Source organism: Hippocampus guttulatus, chromosome 17, assembly GCF_054856545.1.
Source record: "Hippocampus guttulatus isolate MCC_2025c chromosome 17, RoL_Hgut_1.0, whole genome shotgun sequence".
Classification (NCBI taxonomy): domain Eukaryota; kingdom Metazoa; phylum Chordata; class Actinopteri; order Syngnathiformes; family Syngnathidae; genus Hippocampus; species Hippocampus guttulatus.
This window is the reverse complement of record NC_141277.1, coordinates 7,861,025-7,880,274: the sequence shown is the minus strand read 5'-3', so window position 1 is coordinate 7,880,274 and position 19,250 is coordinate 7,861,025. Positions and strand designations below refer to the sequence as shown.

Here is a 19,250-nt window from a genome sequence, read left to right as displayed (position 1 = left end):
GACATCAAACACTCAACTAGTCGGATCGAGCCGTCACCCACCTTGATAACAGACGTCTGTCATCGACAAATTACAGGTGAACCACGCCAGCCAATGTAATCAGTAGCGGCCACTGGATATCACCAGTTTCAGTGATTTACATGAAATTGAGTGGACATGACTCATAACAGGACAGATGAAAAAGTCCCAAGAACCCATACCCAAATTGAACAAGAGGTGAACCATTTGCATTTGAAGCAGCCTTTTTTGGTCAAATTTACTCAGTCATGCGCTTGACACCTGTTCCATCCACTGGTGCCAAAATAGAAAGAAGAAAATTTAACTGGATGTCAGCCATTTTGGTTTGAAGTCTTAATTTAGCAAATTCGCTAAATTGTTTGCAAATTAGTGACTTACTGTGGTAATTATTTATTGAATGACTGAGATAGTAAGGTTATCTCTGACTGAACTAATTTGCGTTCTTCATAATTTAATCCAATAACAAATATACAGTCATAATATAGAGTATCTGATTATGTTTATAATATTTCCGAGGAGCCATAAATTGCGCGTGGTTGGTCGAAAAACTTCTAAACTTCTTCGGAGTGACGTCACCACCTGCTGGACATGAGGTAGAATGCAAAGACTGCGTCCACCTCACCACGCACTTAAATGACGTCATCGCAAGAAAGTCTCACACACACAGGGACCAACACACACGAAGTGAAGGAGGAGGTGAACTCCGGCAAACATGGCGTTCTGGTTCCTTTTGGACTTTACTCGGGGCGGATTCGGACCTCGACCACGACCTCGGGCGGCTGTTCTCGGTCTCGGGGGCTCCGCGTGAGGGCGGGTTGATGGAAACTTGCCGAATTTACCGGGAGCACAAGGTGGGGACGTGCACGCGCGACTTCTTCTAAAGTCAAAATGTTTTGATTGGTACAAAAAGTAATCGAGACAACGTGCGCAAATTCGAGATTATTTCATTCGCTGTATTTTATTAAAACTGAGATTTTCTGTATTTTTTTTCTGTCTTTTGTTTCACGTTGGTGATTATTTCCTGTCCTGCTGTGTATGTACAGTACAGTATACCCAAGCTGGATTTGTGACGTCACAATCCAGTAAACTATTTGTTGTTGTTGTAGAAATTTTAAACCTGCACGTGACTCACCACATTTGCATAGCAAATAAGAAAGGGTGACAAAAAATGCTAAATCGGCTTAGATGAGGTTAAAAATCGATGTCTTACCAGATCAATTCCAAACAATCAGCACTTACAAAGAGCAAGTTTTTCATTGCAGATGGGTTTTTTTTTGTAATTTAAATTTTAAAATCATTTCCGATTTATTTATTTTTTTGTATTTCCCAAATTATGTTTTCTTTATATTTAATGAACATCTGGTTATGTGTTATTGGCATATGATCATATTTGTTCTTTTTCATTGTTAATATTGTTTTACACTTTTTTTTGTTTGTTTGTTTTTTGGTCTTTTATTTATTTATTTATTCATTCGCTAATTAATTAGTTACAGGTACCTTTTTTTATCCTCCTCAAGGACAGAAAATCATGAAAATTATTACAAAGTGCATTCTAAAACGACATTGAAGAAATTTCATCTGTGCTGCATATAATACAGCACATTTGACAATAAAGTTGTATTCAATTCAATTATACTCTTAAACAGTTCACTTTAAAATACACAAAACACAAATAATTTAAATATACATTAACAGGCCCAAACAAGTCAGACCTACATTTTAGTCCAAATTGTATTTTGATGCCTGCAACTGAAATAAAAAAAAGACTGGCAAACGATTTGAAGGAAAGCAGCATAGGCCTGTGAAGTATCACAGAATAAGCAAATGTAGCATAACTTTCACGTGCATGCGCATTTCAAGTAGAAAATGATTTGTTTTACTTTTGAGTAATGACTCAGTGGCGGAATTTTTGATAAAGTTGTTAAAAGATTGAGACAGTATATCAGCATATTCAATAAATTTGTAATAATATAGTTCATTCCTTTTTCAAATGTGAACATTCGTAGTAGAATGTCCTCCAGTTCACTTGGGTGATGCGCTGAGTTCTTGACAGTCTTGTTCACAAGAATCTTAAAACATGACATGTTGTTCCTCCTCAGTTGTATTTGCTGGGTTCTTGCTCCTCCTTGCGGCCACCAGCCTTCCCTCTTCATCATCATCATCATCATCATCATCATCCTCAGTCAGCATGAACAAACGGGCGGGACTACCACATGACTCTGGTGTGAGCAAAATCGACATGTTGGATGGCGTCCTTGGCTGTGAGCAGGCCTGCCAGCGGGGGGACTTTGCCCTGGCTGTGGGTCTTTGCACGGAGGCACTGGCCGCGGACCCCCTCAACTGCGTGGTGTACAGCACCCGCTCGGCGGCCCACCTCAGCTTGGGCCGCTACCATCAGTCCCTACACGATGCCAACAAGGCCCGAGACATCAATCCCAAGTGGACACAGGTACAAACTCCCAAGTCCTTACCGCTGCTGTGATGTCAAACAGACACCATGGGAGCCATTTAAACCCAATCCTCTGTGACATTTACCAAATTGAAGCACATTGAGGCATTTCATTCGGACACAAGTAGCACTTTGCTGTCATATTGTGCCATATTGGTACCATAGAACTTTGTTGAAGTGAATTGAGAAGTTTATTTAGACAAAAGCAGTGCTTTACAAACCTGGTTGTGGCAACTGGTTGCCATGGAACTTTGTGAAAGTGAATTGAGGAACTTGGAAAAATATAGAACTTTGTCACCATCTTGGTGCCAAGGAGCAATGTCGAAGTGAGTTTGGGAGTTTCACTTCGACAAAAGTAGAACTTTACCACAGCAACATGTTAAAGTGAGTTGAAGAGTTTCATTTAGACAAAAGTAGTGCTTTGCCATCATCTTCAACACCTTAGGAATCCTTACTCAAAACCTTTTTGGTGGGATGCCACTTACATGGCAATAAAACATGACTGTATTTGATATAGCATTAGCATTAGCACCGACAAAGTCGTAAACAGCACACAATTGACCCAAGCTAGCTGCCGCTCTGTCATCTGTTGCTACGCTAATTAGCCTCTGTAGCAAGGTATCAATCGCTAGGTAGCCACAAAATATCAATATTATGGTGCAAAATATAATATTGCGATACATGGTACCATCTTGTACTGCCGTACAATATCATAGCTCAATTCAAGATGGCGTATTAAAGGCCTCATTGAGCAACAGTTCCCAAAATTGAAACTGCTTCACTATTTCTTGCAAAATTGTTCACTATTAAGGATTATTTCATTCATATTTAGCGTCTTTAGGATGTTGCCAGTTGTCACTGACACGTCAAGTATTCATGTTAAAATCACCAGATATTGATATCCGTACGCTGTCCAATCACGCTTTTCATGTTATTGTGCTGGTGAATATATCACAATAATGAAATCAAATAACAAGCAAAGTGCGGAACACACAAAAGTCACATCACAGGGTGTACAAAATGGCGAGTGTGGGCGTTTGTGTTCGTGTGTGTGAGAAACTTGACTTCCTTCCTCTGTGACAGAGAATGGACGGAAGTGTATGTTTTTTTTTTCTTCTGCTCTGGCGCTTGGCCTTGGTTCTTAAAGACAATAACAGAAGCTGTGTGTTCCCTTGTGTGTGTGTGTGTGTGTGTGTGTGTGTGTGTGTGCATGTATAAGTGTATGTGCATGAAGCCCTGCCTTTTGATTAGCCGAAGTGGAGGTCAGAACAGAAGTAGAATAAATCAACAAAAAGTTTCTTTCCCCTTCACTTCTTCCCACCGACTTTGCTTACACTCACACACAAATGCATACACAGCTCGTCATGGGAACAGAGTGGTGTGGCCTGCCCCGACTCCTAGCCTGCCCTGTCATTATCTCTGGACTGGCACCACAATGGCAGCCCGATGTAGGACGTCGGCTGGCATGAGATTAGAAAGTTTGCCTGGGTCGCCTTCAGGCCTGTCCAGGCAGCTCGACCTCAGTCTGGCTCACGAGGATCATCTTGGACTCATGCGAGGGGAACCACACAAACAATTTCAAATACCACTCAAGCTCATTCATCCATTCGTTTTCTTAAGAAACTGGGTGACAGTCTTTTGATCTCTTTACACTTTAATTTGATGATTTCCTGCAGATCAGGACGCCCCCTTGTGACAGCATCATCCGGTCAGCCAATCAGAGCTCACTTGTGGCGGGTTGCGATAGCGTCACATGACATTGACTTGACCTCTGGTGCCCCCTGGTGTGACAGTTCTGTAACATGACCCCTAACCTTGTGTGTGTGTGTATGTCTGTGTGTGTATAAGAGAGAGGATGGGGGAGGGGTCAGAGTATCCACGCAGCCTATCAGGTTTCAGAGTCAGTTTTGATCAAGCGCTCGCAGACTTTGAGTGACCAAGCAGGTGATGCGGTGGAGAGATGAACATGTGACGCTAAGTTTGTTGTTGTGACGTTTGTTGGGCGAACATGATGAAGTGGCAGCCCCGCAGGAAGGTGAGTGAGTTGACCTCTGACGAAAAACTATTGTCATTGGACAGACTTTCCTAAAAAGAAAACATTTAACAGGAACACGAGGAACTCCGCTAGCCTACACACGATATTCCAACTCATATTGCAAGAATCATTTAGCAGATTAATTTGTGTCATTGTCAGGGTGCTGCAATTTTGTTCTGTACTGCCCTCTGCTGTTCACTGAAATTGACATCAAATTGGCCTTGGGCTCACATTGAAGAAGTCACGTGACCAAACCCAGAAGACGGGGTTTTTGGCATCTAGTCATAATTAACGTTGAGTCTTAGTCTGCGTCAGAGTGAGATTAGCGTCAGGTTGGTGTCAGAGCATAGTCTGTATCAGGTCGTAGTCAGTGTTGTCATTGGGTCAGGTCATAGTCTACCTCGAGTCACAGTCGCAGTTCATGTCACATCGCAGTCAGTGTCATAGTGGTATCATAGTCGCCATCAGGTGGTAGTTAGCGTGACGCGGACCTCAGATCGTAATCGGCATCAGATCGTAGTTGTCATCAGGTAATAGGCGGCATCACATAATAGTCGGTATCAGGTCACAGTCATTGTAACAGCTGGTGTCAGGTGGCACACCAGCTGTTGTGTGATGTCATTACTCACCATTTTGGCTTCATTGCTATCCGACCAGAATTTGACATGTACGTACATGCTCATTTTATTTTAATCATTTGCAGGCTTACTTCCGCCAGGCAGTGGCGCTGCAGCATCTCGGGCGTCATGAAGACGCCCTGGCGGCCTTCGCCTCGGGTGTGGCGCAGGACCCGAAGAGTCTGCAGCTTATGTCGGGCATGGTGGAAGCTGCCATGAAGTCGCCACTCAGAGGTAAGTTCATCCCCGATTTGACCACTCAACAACCCGAATTGACCGCGACTTTGTTAATGCTTCCCCCACCTCCAGATTCTCTGGAGCCTACCTACCGCCAGCTGCGGGCCATGAAGCTGGAGCGCAGCCCCTTTATGGTGGTATCGCTGGTCGGACAGGAGTTGCTGGCACACGGCTTCTACGCCGCTGCTGCGGAGGCGTTAGAAGCGGCATTGCAGATTGGCACATGCTCACTAAAGATGCGTGGCTCCATCTTCTCGGCACTCAGTGCGGCATACTGGTCGTTGGGCTACACGGAGAAGAGCTTGGACTTCATGAAGCAGGACCTGGATGTGGCCCGGACCTTAGGTGAATGTCAAAGCTTGGTACAGTCAAACCTCGTCAGCATCAGGCCTGTAATTAGTGTCAGGTATGCGTTAAGTTGTAGTTTGCATCAGTTCTTAGTCAACATCAGGTCAAAGTCGGCATCAGCATCAAGTCATGGTCAGAGTCAGGTCATTGGCAGCATCAGGTCATTTTCTGAGTCAGGTCCTACTCAGTGTCATGACAGTGTGAGGTTATAATCGGTGTCAGGTCCAAGACCTGGATGTGGCCTGCACGCTAAGTGTGTGTTAGCCACGACAAGATGGAGAATGTTAACTGACGCCTGCTCATTTTGTCCGCAGGTGACCAAACGGGTGAATGCCGTGCCCACGGCAACCTTGGCTCCGCCCTCTTCTCCAAAGGCAGTTACCGAGAGGCGTTGGCCAATCACAGGCAACAAGTGATTCTGGCCATGAAGCTTAAACACAAAGAGGTTTGTGAACACGCTTTAGCATTAACATGGCCGCCATGTAGTACCATTGTGAATGTTAGCCTATTAGCATGCTGCTAATTTAGCCGCTAATTCACTTGATTTGATTGCTGCTACTTTAGTCAGTATTAAGTAGTTTCTTTTTTTACCATTCACTTAAAAAGAAACTAATAACTCGCATGCTAATTGCAAATTGTGGCCGGTGTACCAACCGCAGGCAGCGGCCGATGCCCTTAGCGGTTTGGGTCACGTGTACACGGCCATTGGCGACTACCCCAATGCGCTAGCAAGCCACAAGCAGTGCGTTGCACTGGCCAGACAAAATGGCTGCCAGCTGTCTGAAGCCCGCCAGTTGGGCGACATGGGCGCCATATACACCGCCATGGGGGATGTCACCAGCGCCCTGCGGTGCCATCAGCAACACTTGGACATCGCCAAGGTGCGACTCATTCCAACAATTATCTTCTGTGATCTGCCACGAAAACAAATGCAAGGACTGAATTTTAGAAAGTGACACCCTACAAAGTGTACAAAGTTAACTCCACGCCTCCATATCGACATGGCATAATTGCAGCTATGAGATGTCCACGTATCGGAATCTCACCTATCTCTTTCGTCAGACTTTAGAGAACCAACGCGAGGAGGCTCGGGCATACAGCAACCTGGGCAGTGCCTACCACTCTCAGCGGGACTACGACAAAGCCGTGTCATACCATAGTCGAGTTCTGAAGCTGGCTCAGGAGCTTGGAGACCGTACCGTGGAGATGAGGGCCTTCGCTGGCTTAGGACATGCCGCCCGATGCATGCAGGTTGTTCTGTCAACAGTTTGAATACTGCATTCATGTAGGTTCGAATCAGGTCATGGTAATCCGCAAAAGTTGAATTGAGGTAACCTCTTCCTGGTCATTGAAATCATATTTTATTTTCTCCCAAAAAGTCATTGTGTCACACAAATAGTCTTTATTTTTGTTATGAGGGAAATAAATCTTATTTTTTTTCCAAGACATTAAAATCAGATTACAAGTATCACAACACACTATTTATTTCCGACAAAACTTGTAATCTTGCAAGACTATAGTTTGTTATTAAAAAAAGGTATACAGTATACGGTACATACTACAAGAATAAAATCATAATACTACCGGAATAATCATAATAACCATTCGAGAATAAAGTTGTATATGTGGTGCTCAGGACCTGGAGGGCGCGCTGCGGTATCATCAACATCAACTGGAAATTGCAGAGGAGCTGCAGGACTCCGGGGCTAAAGGCCGAGCCTCTTCCAACCTGGGTACGTGATTCTTTGCTCAGTCTTGGGTGAGTTTTGGATGTGACGACTTCAAATGGTGAAACAGAGATCATGTTGCACACTGGTTGTTCTGTGTCACATGACTACTGCCCCAGCCAATCAGCACTCATCTTTTATTTATGGAGGTTTCAGTTTCTGCAGTCACTGTGATCCCGAAGAGACAATCAACATCACTAAAACTTACGAATTACAGTCTTACCCATTTACATTTGAACAACCAAAAATGCTTTCAAAAAGACAAGTAAATCCAATGCACAAAAACAAAACAAATAGGACAGATCGCTAAAAAATACATTAAATTAAATTACTCAAGCTCAGCGTTTCCTCCACCTCAGGCATCGTCCAGCAGATGCGAGGTGACTACAAGGTTGCATTGAAGCTCCACAAGGCTCACTTGACCTGCGCCCAGGAGCTGGGTGACTACGCCGCACAGGGAAGGGCCTACGGCAACATGGGCAACGCCTACCATGCCCTGGGCCTCTACGAGCAAGCTGTGGGGTTCCACCGCCAGGAACTGAACATCTCCCTGGAGGTGAAGCTCCTTGGAAAGAGTCGCTCCCCGTGGCGAGGAGCAGTAACCGACTCCATGTGTTCTAGGTGAATGACAGAGCATCCCAGGCATCCACGCATGGCAATCTGGCGGTGGCCTACCAGGCACTGGGTGCACCGGACCGGGCCCTCAAACACTACTTGCACCACCTGAGCATTTCACGGGAGCTCGGTGACGTTCAAAGTGAAGCGAGAGCTTTAGGCAAGCCAGATATGAGCGTCAAAGAACGTGAAATGACACTTTCTGGTTCTATTTCCATTTTGTTCTCTATTTTCCAGCAAACCTGGGCAACTTCCACTGCTGCAGAGGTGACTACAAGCAGGCGTTGCCCCACTACCAGCAATACTTGCTTCTGGCTCCCGGCCTTCATGATCTGGAGGGCGAGGGGAAAGTTTGCCACAACTTGGCCTATGCCCACTTTTGCTTGGGGCAGTACCAAGACGCTGCCAGGTGAGAACTTGGCTTATTCTGAATATTTCTACGATGGACAGTGGGATACTTCAGAGTGGCAAAATTTGAGTAACTACTACTGACCTGAAGAGATCCAGCCATCTTCTGGAGAGTCAAATATATTGTTGGTATCTGAAATTGAAACCGTGGCAAGAAACGTGATATGTTATCAGATATGGTTTCCTCAGTATGGCAAGTTTAGTTAGAGTCAAAAGCTGAGTGGACTGCAGCGCTCGGACCCGGAAGAACATGTGACGTCATGGTGAATTGTCATATAAAAATGTACATTAGATCCATACACCACCTAGCCTTCTTTCCTCTACTTCCTAGATACTACAAGCAGGATCTGGCCTTGGCCAAGGACCGGCAGGATAAGTTGGCCCAGGCCAAAGCCTACTGTAACCTGGGCCTGGCCCACAAAGCCTTGGGGGAGTTTGGCAGAGCAGAAGAATGTCAGAAATATCTGCTTCAGATTGCACAAGCTTTGGACAATACACAGGTAAGCGTCCGTGTTGGAGTCTTCACAAAAAATATTTTGAAGTGCACCTAACGGACTGTCCCTGATGTTGTGTTTCTAGGCAATCTTCAGGGCTTTGGGTAATCTCGGAGATGTCAGCGTTTGTCGGGAAGATCTTCAGGGAGCCTCCAGCTTCTACCAGCAGCAGTTATCTTTAGCTCATGAGCTCAGTGATCATAAGATGGAGGCAGATGCCTACTCAGGGCTAGGATCAGTCCACAGGTAAGAAGTTCAGTGAAGACGTCCAGCTTCCTTCCTTTTCCCTGGCTACCTTGATAATCACTTCCTACCATACTGTATAACTTCCAATTCTGTACCTTTGTCAGGTTGCTTGGCCAGCTGGACACGTCCTTGTCCTTCCACAGCCAAGAGCTTACCCTGCGCAAAGATCTGGGCAACCATCGTGGGGAGTGCCACGCTTTGGGTTGTCTGGCTGCCATACACATGGCTCTGGGAGACTACGACACAACCCTGCAGTGCTACGAGGCTCAGCTGGACCTGGCGCAACAGCTCAACGACGCCCACCTGGAGTCTCAAGTCCACGGGAACATGGGCATCACCAAGATGAACATGGGTCACTTTGAGGAGGCCATTGGTTTCTTGGAGCAGCAGCTGGCCATGTTGCAACAATTGAATTCCAAGGAGGGCATCGTGGATCGGGGGAAGGCTTACGGGAACCTAGCAGACTGTTACAACGCTTTGGGAGACTTTGAGGAGGCCATTCGGTACTATGACAAGGCCCTGCCGGTGGCTCAGAGTCTCAAACAAGTTCAGGACCAGGAGAAAGCCTACAGAGGACTTGGCAATGCTCACAGGTAATTCAAACGGCATTTTGGGGGGGAGTAGGGCTGCAAAGTGGTAGAACACTTCTGTTTTAACGATTATGTGTCCTTTCAATCGCAGGTCGATGGGCAATCTGCAACAAGCTGTGGTGTGCTTGGAGAAGAGGCTGGTGGTGGCTCATGAGCTTGGTGGACCAGAAGGCGGGAAGGCACAGGCGTACGGAGAGCTGGGTGCCCTGCACAGCCACCTGGGAAACTATGAGCAGGCCTTGTCTTGCTTGGAGCACCAACTCGGCATTGCTCGCTCAGCCGGGGTGAGCGGTGGTCCATCTTTTTTCGAATAGATGGTGGCTCGATGTCCTAAAGTTCACTATTTAGTGCCACAGTATCTGAAGCTGATGCGTAAATCAAATCCTGGCTCCGAAAGTGACATCAAACCCGCTTTTCTCATCAGGACAAATCCCTGGAAGCAGAGGCCAGCGACGTGGTTGGCGGAGTTTACCAGCTGATGGCTGACTACGAGACGGCACAGCAATGGCACCAAAGAGCTCTCGACATGGCGGAGCAGACGGGTTGCGTGAAGAAGCAAACGCGAGCCTACGGAAACCTGGGAGCGACCTATGAGGCTCTGGGCAACTACGAGAGGGCTCTGGTTTTCCAGGAGCAGCACCTTAGCATGGCGGCGCAGACCAACAACTTGGTGGCCAAAACGGTAGCGTACGGCAGTCTGGGGAGGATACACCACGCACTGGGCAACTACACGCAGGCCGTGATGTACCTGCAGGAAGGTGAGGAATTTAACGACCACGTCAAGACATCAGCACCTCTCTCATCGCTTTTCTGAACTCATTTTGGGCTGTGCTTGGAATCATGTGTTCCCTCAACTAAACCGCCCATTATATCAAAATTCATATATAGTCAGTCGGGAACGATTGAAAGATTGCCAACACAACCTTGAATTGCTTTCAGGTCTTCGCCTGGCTGAGCAGTTGGCTCGGAGAGAAGACGAGGCTAAGATACGCCACCGCCTTGGCTTGTCTCTGTGGGCTGCTGAAAACCTGGAGGAGGCCCAATACCAGGTCTGAAGCCTAGACCGCGTAATTGTTTGTGTAACAAAATATAGATTTGAAATGGTGAGAACTCATTGTTCTGCGTGTTTCAGCTCTACAGAGCATCAGTTCTCTTTGAGACCATTCGCCGCGAGATGCAGCACAACCCGGACTACAAGCTCTCCCTATTTGACCTGCAGACGGACTCGTACCAGGCTCTCCAGAGGGTCCTCGTTAGCCTGGGTAGGATATTAACTCAGCATTAATAGCATTTCATGTAACGAATATTAGAATTTAGTTTGTAAATTTAGGTCAGCAGCCAAAGTCGTTTTGGCACCGATCATCCATCACTGTCGATTTACAAACATTTGTTTCCTGTTCTTCCACAGGCCGCCATGAGGAGGCGCTGGCCATAGCGGAGCGAGGCCGAACGCGGGCCTTCACTGACCTACTGGTGGAACGTCAAAAAGTACACAAGCAGTCAGCAGGCTCAGACCAGTATGCCCCGGTTACGGTGGAGCACATCCTGGAGACGGTCAACTCCCAGAAGGCCATGGTGCTGTATTTCTCCGTGGTGGGAGACTTCCTGTACAGCTGGCTGCTGGCTCCCGGCTCAGGTAGTAAAATATACAACACTTAACGTTATCCGCTTCCCTTTTTAAACATCTCTCCACTATTGTCATGGTGATGGCACAGGCATCGTCAAGTTCAACCAGACCTGTCTCGGAGCTGACGCGCTGGAGTTCCAAGAGAGCTTGAGCTTGCAGGATGCGAGTCCGCTCTCGCTGGAGCAGTACATCAGCAACGCCAGAGAGGTTCTGGGAATTGATGGAAACCTCGGCAGGTAAAACACGACACGACTTTACTGCGTTACGACGTACTTTGAGGACTATTGTGTTTAAGCCGTGGGAACGATTGCCTAAATTAGTAACAGGATTCTCTATCAAATGACCGGTATTGTCTATTCAGTGGTTCTGGAGGTTCTGCTTGTGCTGGAGTTGTAAGAAGCATGTATTCCCAACCAGACCTTAAGAAGCCTAATCTAATGAAGTCATATTTAGACTTATTGAAGCAATATTCCCTTGTAGGCTTAACGCGGGCAGTGAAACCGAGAGCGAAACCGGAGATGTTCCGAAGCGACTTTTTGACGAGCGCAATGACAAAATGAACTCCGATGACGACCCCAGCGGCTACCTGCGCATGGTGTCCAGGAACAACATCTTCAACGGGTGACTCTTCCCTTTAAGCAGCTAGTTTAGCATGCTAATGTAGCAAGCGAGCACAACCGATACAGACTCGGCATGCTGGAGAAATTGCTTGCGGAAGGGATTAGCTGTTTTACTACAACGGTCTGTACTTCACACGTCCAAGATGACCATTGACCATTCTGTATAAGTACCTTAACACAAGACGATGAACTAGAAATAATTTTGCTTAGCTGCGGACTGTGAAAGAGGTTTTCTGCTTCATTTTGGTGGACAGAAGCTGCCGCAGTGTACGTAGCATCAGCAGCATTTCTTTAGCGAAGGACGGCTCGTCTTCTCCTTCCCGCTGGTCGGGTATCAAACCTTCTCCTCTACGTGCTCTCTATGACTTGCTCATTGGGCCGATGGAAACGGTACGTACGCACGACGAGAAAGGTGGTCTGTCCATTTAGCAGCGGTAGGAGTTTCAAGTCCCGATTCTGGTTTGAGAAAAGTCAATTCATTTGTGTTTTTTATTTCAGGCCCTGCTGCATGGAGGTGGTCCAACGGGCCGACACCGGCAACTAGTTCTGGTCCTGGAAGGTGACTTGTACCTGGTGCCCTTCGCCTTGCTCAAAGGCAGCTCGTCAAACGAGTTCCTCTATGAGATGTTCAGTCTGCTTTGCGTGCCCTCATTAGCAAGCCTCCGAGTTTCCGAAAAGCATTCTAACCCCGGTGTCGCCTCACCCTGCTGCGACGCGGCCACCGTGGTGGGGGCGCCGCACCTGCCGCCCAGCATGATGCGGCGCTGGATGTGGGGGCCGCTGCCTTCGGCCCAGGATGAGGCTCTGTGTCTGGGGGAGCAGCTTAGGTGTCGCCTGCTCACCGGCGTCAACGCCACAAAAGAGAGCGTCGTCGCTGCCCTCTCGCGGGCACAGTGCGTTCATTTCGCCACTCATGTCTCCTGGAAACTCGCCGCCCTGGTGCTCGCCCCCAGCCGGGAACGAACCGCCGGGCAGGAAGAAGAGGAGGAAGAGGAGGAGGAGGGGGGCCGGCGGACGCTGCCATCAAGTGCGTACCGCTGTGTCGGAGGAAAGAGGAGCTGCAAGGACGTTGACAGCATTGAAAGCGCCTGCAGCGGTCCGCCGCTTCAAGACTTCCTCCTCACGGCGGCGGACATCTTGGAACTCAACCTGAGTGTCAAGCTGGTGGTCCTCAGGTCGGTGGTTAAGGTTTCCGCGAAGGTTCTTAACGTTAACGGTATCTAAATGATATAAGGCTTTCAAGACAGCGTTATGGTTTCAAAGACTGCCGCCCATCTCCCAGGTTGTACCCGGAGTGTGGCGTGTGGCTGACATGTGACGGCTTGTTGGGCCTGACCGGAGCATTCCTGTCGGCGGGCGTCCGATGCGTGTGCGTGTCCCTGTGGCCCACGCCGCCGCCTGCCGCCAAACTCTTCATGCAGACCTTCTACTCGGCCCTGCTCAACGGCGCCCCCTCTAGCGCTGCACTCAATGGCGCCATGAGGGCGCTACACAACAGCGAGGACTTTGCACACCCCTCCAACTGGGCAGGTGACCGCATTCAAAACCTTTCCTTGAAACTTGACGTCGAAACCCGAACAGCAATTTTTGAAACAATGACTCGAAACACTAACCCTGGCTTCATGTTTTCATTTGAAACCTGACTGGGGACTTGAAACCTGTGTTTAAATCCTTACTTTGAAAAGCTAACTCTCACTTTACATTCAATATGGAATGCAAATCCTTACCCAGTCTTGACACCGTAATTTGAAACTCTAACTTGAAACCCTAATCCTACTTTGAAACCCAAAACCTGCCTTGAAGCCTTGCTTTGAAACCTTAATCCTTCTTTGCAAACTCTGACCCCGGCTTGAAACCCCAACCTTGTGTTTTTACCTCACTTTGAAACCCTAACTTGAAACTGCAAACCTGTTTGTAAACCCTTTGCGGTTTGCCCTCTTTGACAATGTCGTGTTTTGAAATCAAAACAAGCACTATGTGTTGTCGCACAGGTTACCTTCTGATCGGTAGCGATGTTAAGGTCAACGGTCCCGAGTCTGCGCTGCGACAGGCCTTGGCAGAGGTCCTCCGGCATGCCAACCGGGCCAGGGACGCCCTGAGGGTTCTTCTGCACCTGGTCAGAAGTCAAGACACGTGGCGTGACGTGATCGATACGCGATGCTTCTTTTGCGATGATCTGATCAGACAAAAATAATCTGATACGTCTCGTGTTGTGTGCAGGTGGAGAAGGCCTTGCAGCGGATTCACACTGGACACACGAATCCCATGTATACATCGCAGCAAAGTGTGGACAATAAGGTGTGTGGCTTTTTTTTGGGGGGGGGCAAGTATGTATTTCCCACATTATGTGCACATCTATGCTACCCTTCAGTTGTCTGCTGTGTACGTGTTAAAAGGTCGGCGGCGTACCCGGGTGGCGCTCCCTGTTGTCGGCGTTGGGTTTCCGTTTGGACGTAGGCAAATCCGGCCTCCCCGCCGCCGTCTTCTTCCCCACGTCGGACCCTGGAGAACGGCTGCAACGGTGCAGTCTCACCATGCAAGCCCTACTCGGTACTGAGCTTTCAAAGCACAGTTAAGGTTTCATATTCAGCATTTGTACCTGGGTTAGGATTTGAAAGTGTAGTTTTAAATAAGGGCTTATTTAGGGCAGGGATCGGCAACCTTTTATACTCAAAGAGCCATTTTGACCCGGTTTCCACGGAAAAGACAACACTGGGGGCCGCAAACACTTTTTGACATTAGAAACGATGATGTTAACCTTGAGCAGAGAATTCGGAGTCCAAATAGATGCCTCTATTCCTTTATTTCCTCCCTTTTTTTTGGCTCTGCCTTGCCTGTTTTAATCAAGTGGCCACACCTGGTGGGGTTGTGAGGCATGCCGGGAAATGTCGTTTCTCAATTATCGGCTCTATAAGTAACAGCTCATTTACCATTGACCATTGTGTATTGAGGTCTGAGTGCTGCTGCTCTTCGGGCTCTTTGCAAATTGGTGTCGGCACCTGAGGCAGGAGAGCAACTCATACACAAGGTAACCGACGCCACATCACTCACATTTGCTTTGAAACGACTTTGCAGTCGACGAGGTACAGTCAAACCTCGGTTTTCGAACGTCTCTGTTCTCGACCAAATCGGTTTTCGACCAAAAATTACGAGTTTTTTATGCCTCAGATTACGACCGAAAATCGGTTCTCGAGCAAACTGAGCGCACATGAATGTGCCACTTGACTCCTCCCACTTTCCTTACACGAGAAAGTGACGCTTCCTCGGGTAGACGAGGAAGTGACGCTTCCTCGTGTAGCGTTCTATTGTGAGCAGACGTCTTTAATAAAGATTTTTTTTTTTAAAAGAGCGTGGTTTCGGTTTTGGAACAAATCGGTTTTCGAACAGCCTTCTGGAACGGATTATGGTCGAAAACCAAGGTATGACTGTACGTTGAAATGAGGTTGTACGGTATCCTTCTCAGTGACTTTTCTCGTGTATCCTTCCGCAGCTCCATCAGGTGCTTCTGCAGCTGCAGTCATCTGACGGCGAGCGTGACCAATCATCGGCTGCCATCTCAATGTCCCTCAGCGTGCAGGCATGGAGGCTTCCGGGCTGCCACGAGTTCCTCGCCGCGCTCGGTAGAAAAAGCACAAAGGAAGCAAATGAAAGCCCGAGAGAGTATCACAACAGATCCTAATGTTTGCCTGCCAGGGTTCGACCTATGCGAGGTGGGTCAGGAGGACGTTCTGTTGAAGACGGGGAAGCAGGCCAGCAGGCGTGTCATCAATTTTGCTTTCCGGTCACTCCTGGCGCTCTTTGGTGAGAACACCTCATTGTGTGTTTCCACTTCGCTTCTATTCTGTGTGAAAGGTATCCACATGGAATGGGTATAAACGGGCGAATAAACCAGCTTGTCAAGCAATAGCGATTGACTGCCGGCCAATTTAAATTGATTGACAGGTTAATAGGTGAGCAAGCCAGATTAACATAAAAACTTTCCAGTTTTAGCCACCCAATGCACGGTTGATTGCTGACCAATCCAGTGGAACAAGAAACCAATCCAGACTGGCCAGTCCAGTTTGACTGGGGACCAATCAAAGTTGACTACAGTCAATGCAGGTTGACAGGAGACCAGTTTATTCTCTTAGGAAATGATGTTAAAGTGACTGAAGCGGCAAATCCAAAAAGTAAAAACCCTGCAGCAGTTTGGCTTTAACCACAAGTGCTTCTGTGCTTACCGGCAGGTACCCTAAACGAGACCATGTGACAATTGAGGTTGGTGACCAATCCAATGCGACTGGCAACCAAAGAGATTTAGATGCAAACTATCCAGATTAAAACTCATTCCGTACCAGCCAATTCTGGACCAAGTCTGAAAAGACGTTTAAAAACGTCTTTGGGAGTGAATGAGTTAAGTAGGATGACTGGAGACCGATCCAGGATAACAATCAACTGGTCCATATTGACTGGGAACAAACCTAAATCGACTGACCGACGCGCTAAATTGACTGGCGACCAATCCAGATTAACTGGTGACCAATCGTGTAGGATTGGTCATGTGTGACACGCTTCTTCCCGGTCCCGTTTCAGACTCCACGGATCTTCCCAAGCGTGTGAGCATGTACAGCTCCTCCTCTCTGGAGTCTCTCTCGTCCTCCCCGTTGGCCCCTCAGCACCCGTCTTTTCCCGCCTCGCCGCCCCGTCCTTCCGTCCCGCCCGCGATCTGCCCGGATGCATTGTCCAGCGACGCCATCTCCGTATATAGCCTCAGCTCGCTCACCTCCTCCTTCAGCTTCTTGTCACGGCCCGAGCCCGCAGGAAGTGATGTCGACAGCCGGTGCACGCAACCGCAGGAGGTGATGATGACGCCAGGCCGCTCCAGGCGAGTGACCAATCAGGGTAAAGGGGAGGCGGGCGATGAGGACTACCAGGGCTACGCCATCATTAGCAGCGAGCCTCTGAAGCCAGAACACCGTGACGCACCATCTGCAGGACACTCCCACACCAGGGGGGCCACTGGACGAGGGTCTGCCACCACTTCCCCGGCAGCATCTCTCAACAAAGCGCCACCACCAAAAGTTCCTGCTAAGCCACATTACAAACAGAAAATGTGAGTTTTTGACTTCGCCACGACACACTTTGTACTAAGGCAACGGTTGTCTGAATTTACTTGGGAGATAATTGACTTTGGTTCCAAAACTCACTGATTGCGATCCAAATATTCCTTTTCGCAGTTCATCTCCTCAGAGGAGCATGACGCCCGGCAAAGGGAAGATTAGCAACTTCGAGTCAGACCGCTCAAGTACGGCGACCGACAGCACCATCAAGTCCCAGGAGGAGCGGAGCATACCGGCGGGACAGCTGGACCCCCAGGAGCTGGCTCGCAAGATCCTGGAGGAGACCCAGGGCCACATGCGAGCTGTGGAGAGCCTGCAGAGGGTCCCGGGGCGGCGCTGTCTCTCGACGCCCACCACCCCGATTCTGAGCAGGGGGGCACGTGCTTTTCAGCCGTCTGAGACCAGCGCCTTCAGCAGACCACCAAGTAGAACGAGTCTCAGTGCTGTGCCCCTCAGTCCTCTCTCTCCCAGACCACCATGCCGCTCCTCTTCCCTGCAGAAGCTCATTCCGCCCTCATCTCCCAAAGATCTCAACAAACGTTCAACGAGCAGTGAGTTTCACCTGAAACTACCTGACAGAGAGTGCAACTTCAAACCTTTGCCTCAAGGCGGGTCTTTTCTCAGACCGTCAACTGGGAGAGATTCCTACATCAAACAACCAGGCAAAGGGTCCCACCTTAAAACCTCATCTGCAATTGAATCCCGTCTCAAACCGTCACCTGCCAACGAATCCCACGTCAAACCAGCTGGCAGCGACTCCCACCTCAAGGCTTTTTCCCACCACCAAACTTCACCTGGCATTGAGTCCAATCTCAAAACGTCACTTTACAGGGAGTCCCACCTTAAACCTGCTGGCAGAGATTCTCACAGCAAAACCTCACCTGATATCGATTCCCACTTCAAACGTTCACCTGACAGTAAATCCCACATAAAACCATCTGGCAGAAATACAGATTTCAAACCACCTGGTCGAGAGTCCCACCTCAAACTGCCACTTGAGATTAAGTCCCACCTAAAATCTTTACCTGGGAGCAAGTCCCATCAAAAACCACTGAGCAGTGAAGCACACCTAAAACCCTCCCTGACACTACACCCCTCAACCGTTTCTCGCTCCAAAACCTTCGAGGCAGCTCGCCAACATGAAGGCGTGGCCCCTGCCAGCCTCCTTCCAGTAAAGAAAATGAGTACAGTGCAGAAGGACGTTCTGGGTTTGCTGGACCTTTCTCCGCGACATGAGCCCAGTGAGAGTCTGGACCGTCTCCACAGTGTGGACACCAAATCGCCGCCTGCCTCCAAACCTTCTAAGCGCACCAAATTTCCTGCTGGCTACAAATTTCTAGCAGGGCATTTTTTCCATTCCTCTAAATGTTGACATTGGCACCTTCCAGGTTGCCTTGGAGATTGAGTGAACCTGATGTTCTGAGAGGGTTACGGTAGAAGTCAGTGAAATGTGATGAGACAGCGTTGGTTGCTAGGTAACAAATGTTGATGTGAGGGAAGCGGACAGAAAGAAAACTATTGAGGATTGGACTTGAGTTCAGATGATTCGGTGCTGATACAACCCGTCTTTCAATGAAGTTGGGACTTTTTGTTAAAAATAAATCAAAACATAATATAATAACTTGCAAATCATGATCAATCCCTTGAATACACTTCAAACGTTTGTTGAATGTTGTGAAAAGAAAAGTTGATGTCAGACAGTGGTAAACATGACCCTTTCCCCACCTTTTTTGGGAACGTGTTGCAACCATAAAATTCAAAGCTAATTATTTGATCAAAACAAAAAAGTTGATCACTTTGAACATTAAATATCTTAACTTTGTAGTGCATTCAATGAAATATAGGTTGAAGATGTGCAAATTATTGTATTCTGCTTTTATTTATGTTCAACATAATAACATCACATATGTTTTCATTTACATGTCTTTAATACATACATATACAGTATAATAAAAATATTGAATTGAAATTATTTTCCATATTTTTTAGTAAATGATGTCGTCATTGTCTTGTAATTGTTCGTTTTTACACAGATTTTTACAATAAAGGGAAGCCCCGCATATTCGCGGTTCACCATGCCTCGGCTAATGATTGATCGTTCGGTTTCACGGTAATGATTT

At 47.8% G+C, this 19,250-nt stretch overlaps 1 protein-coding gene across 1 annotated transcript; it reads left to right on the top strand.

Annotated features, from left to right (window-relative positions):
- Positions 1-134: 134 nt before the first annotated feature.
- Positions 135-19,208, top strand: ttc28 (tetratricopeptide repeat domain 28). Its single transcript, XM_086134273.1, has 32 exons — positions 135-869; positions 2,118-2,467; positions 5,206-5,353; positions 5,429-5,701; positions 6,019-6,149; positions 6,364-6,585; positions 6,767-6,955; positions 7,341-7,437; positions 7,791-7,987; positions 8,053-8,206; positions 8,284-8,455; positions 8,786-8,954; positions 9,034-9,194; positions 9,299-9,787; positions 9,876-10,068; positions 10,209-10,542; positions 10,724-10,833; positions 10,917-11,046; positions 11,193-11,420; positions 11,500-11,647; positions 11,892-12,032; positions 12,286-12,421; positions 12,530-13,206; positions 13,314-13,561; positions 14,023-14,147; positions 14,252-14,329; positions 14,428-14,581; positions 14,983-15,059; positions 15,522-15,651; positions 15,725-15,832; positions 16,604-17,123; positions 17,248-19,208. The coding sequence occupies exons 2-32, from the start codon at positions 2,207-2,209 to the stop codon at positions 18,500-18,502; spliced, it is 7,455 nt and encodes a 2,484-aa protein (XP_085990399.1). The 5' UTR covers positions 135-869; positions 2,118-2,206; the 3' UTR covers positions 18,503-19,208.
- The last annotated feature ends 42 nt before the right edge of the window (positions 19,209-19,250 follow it).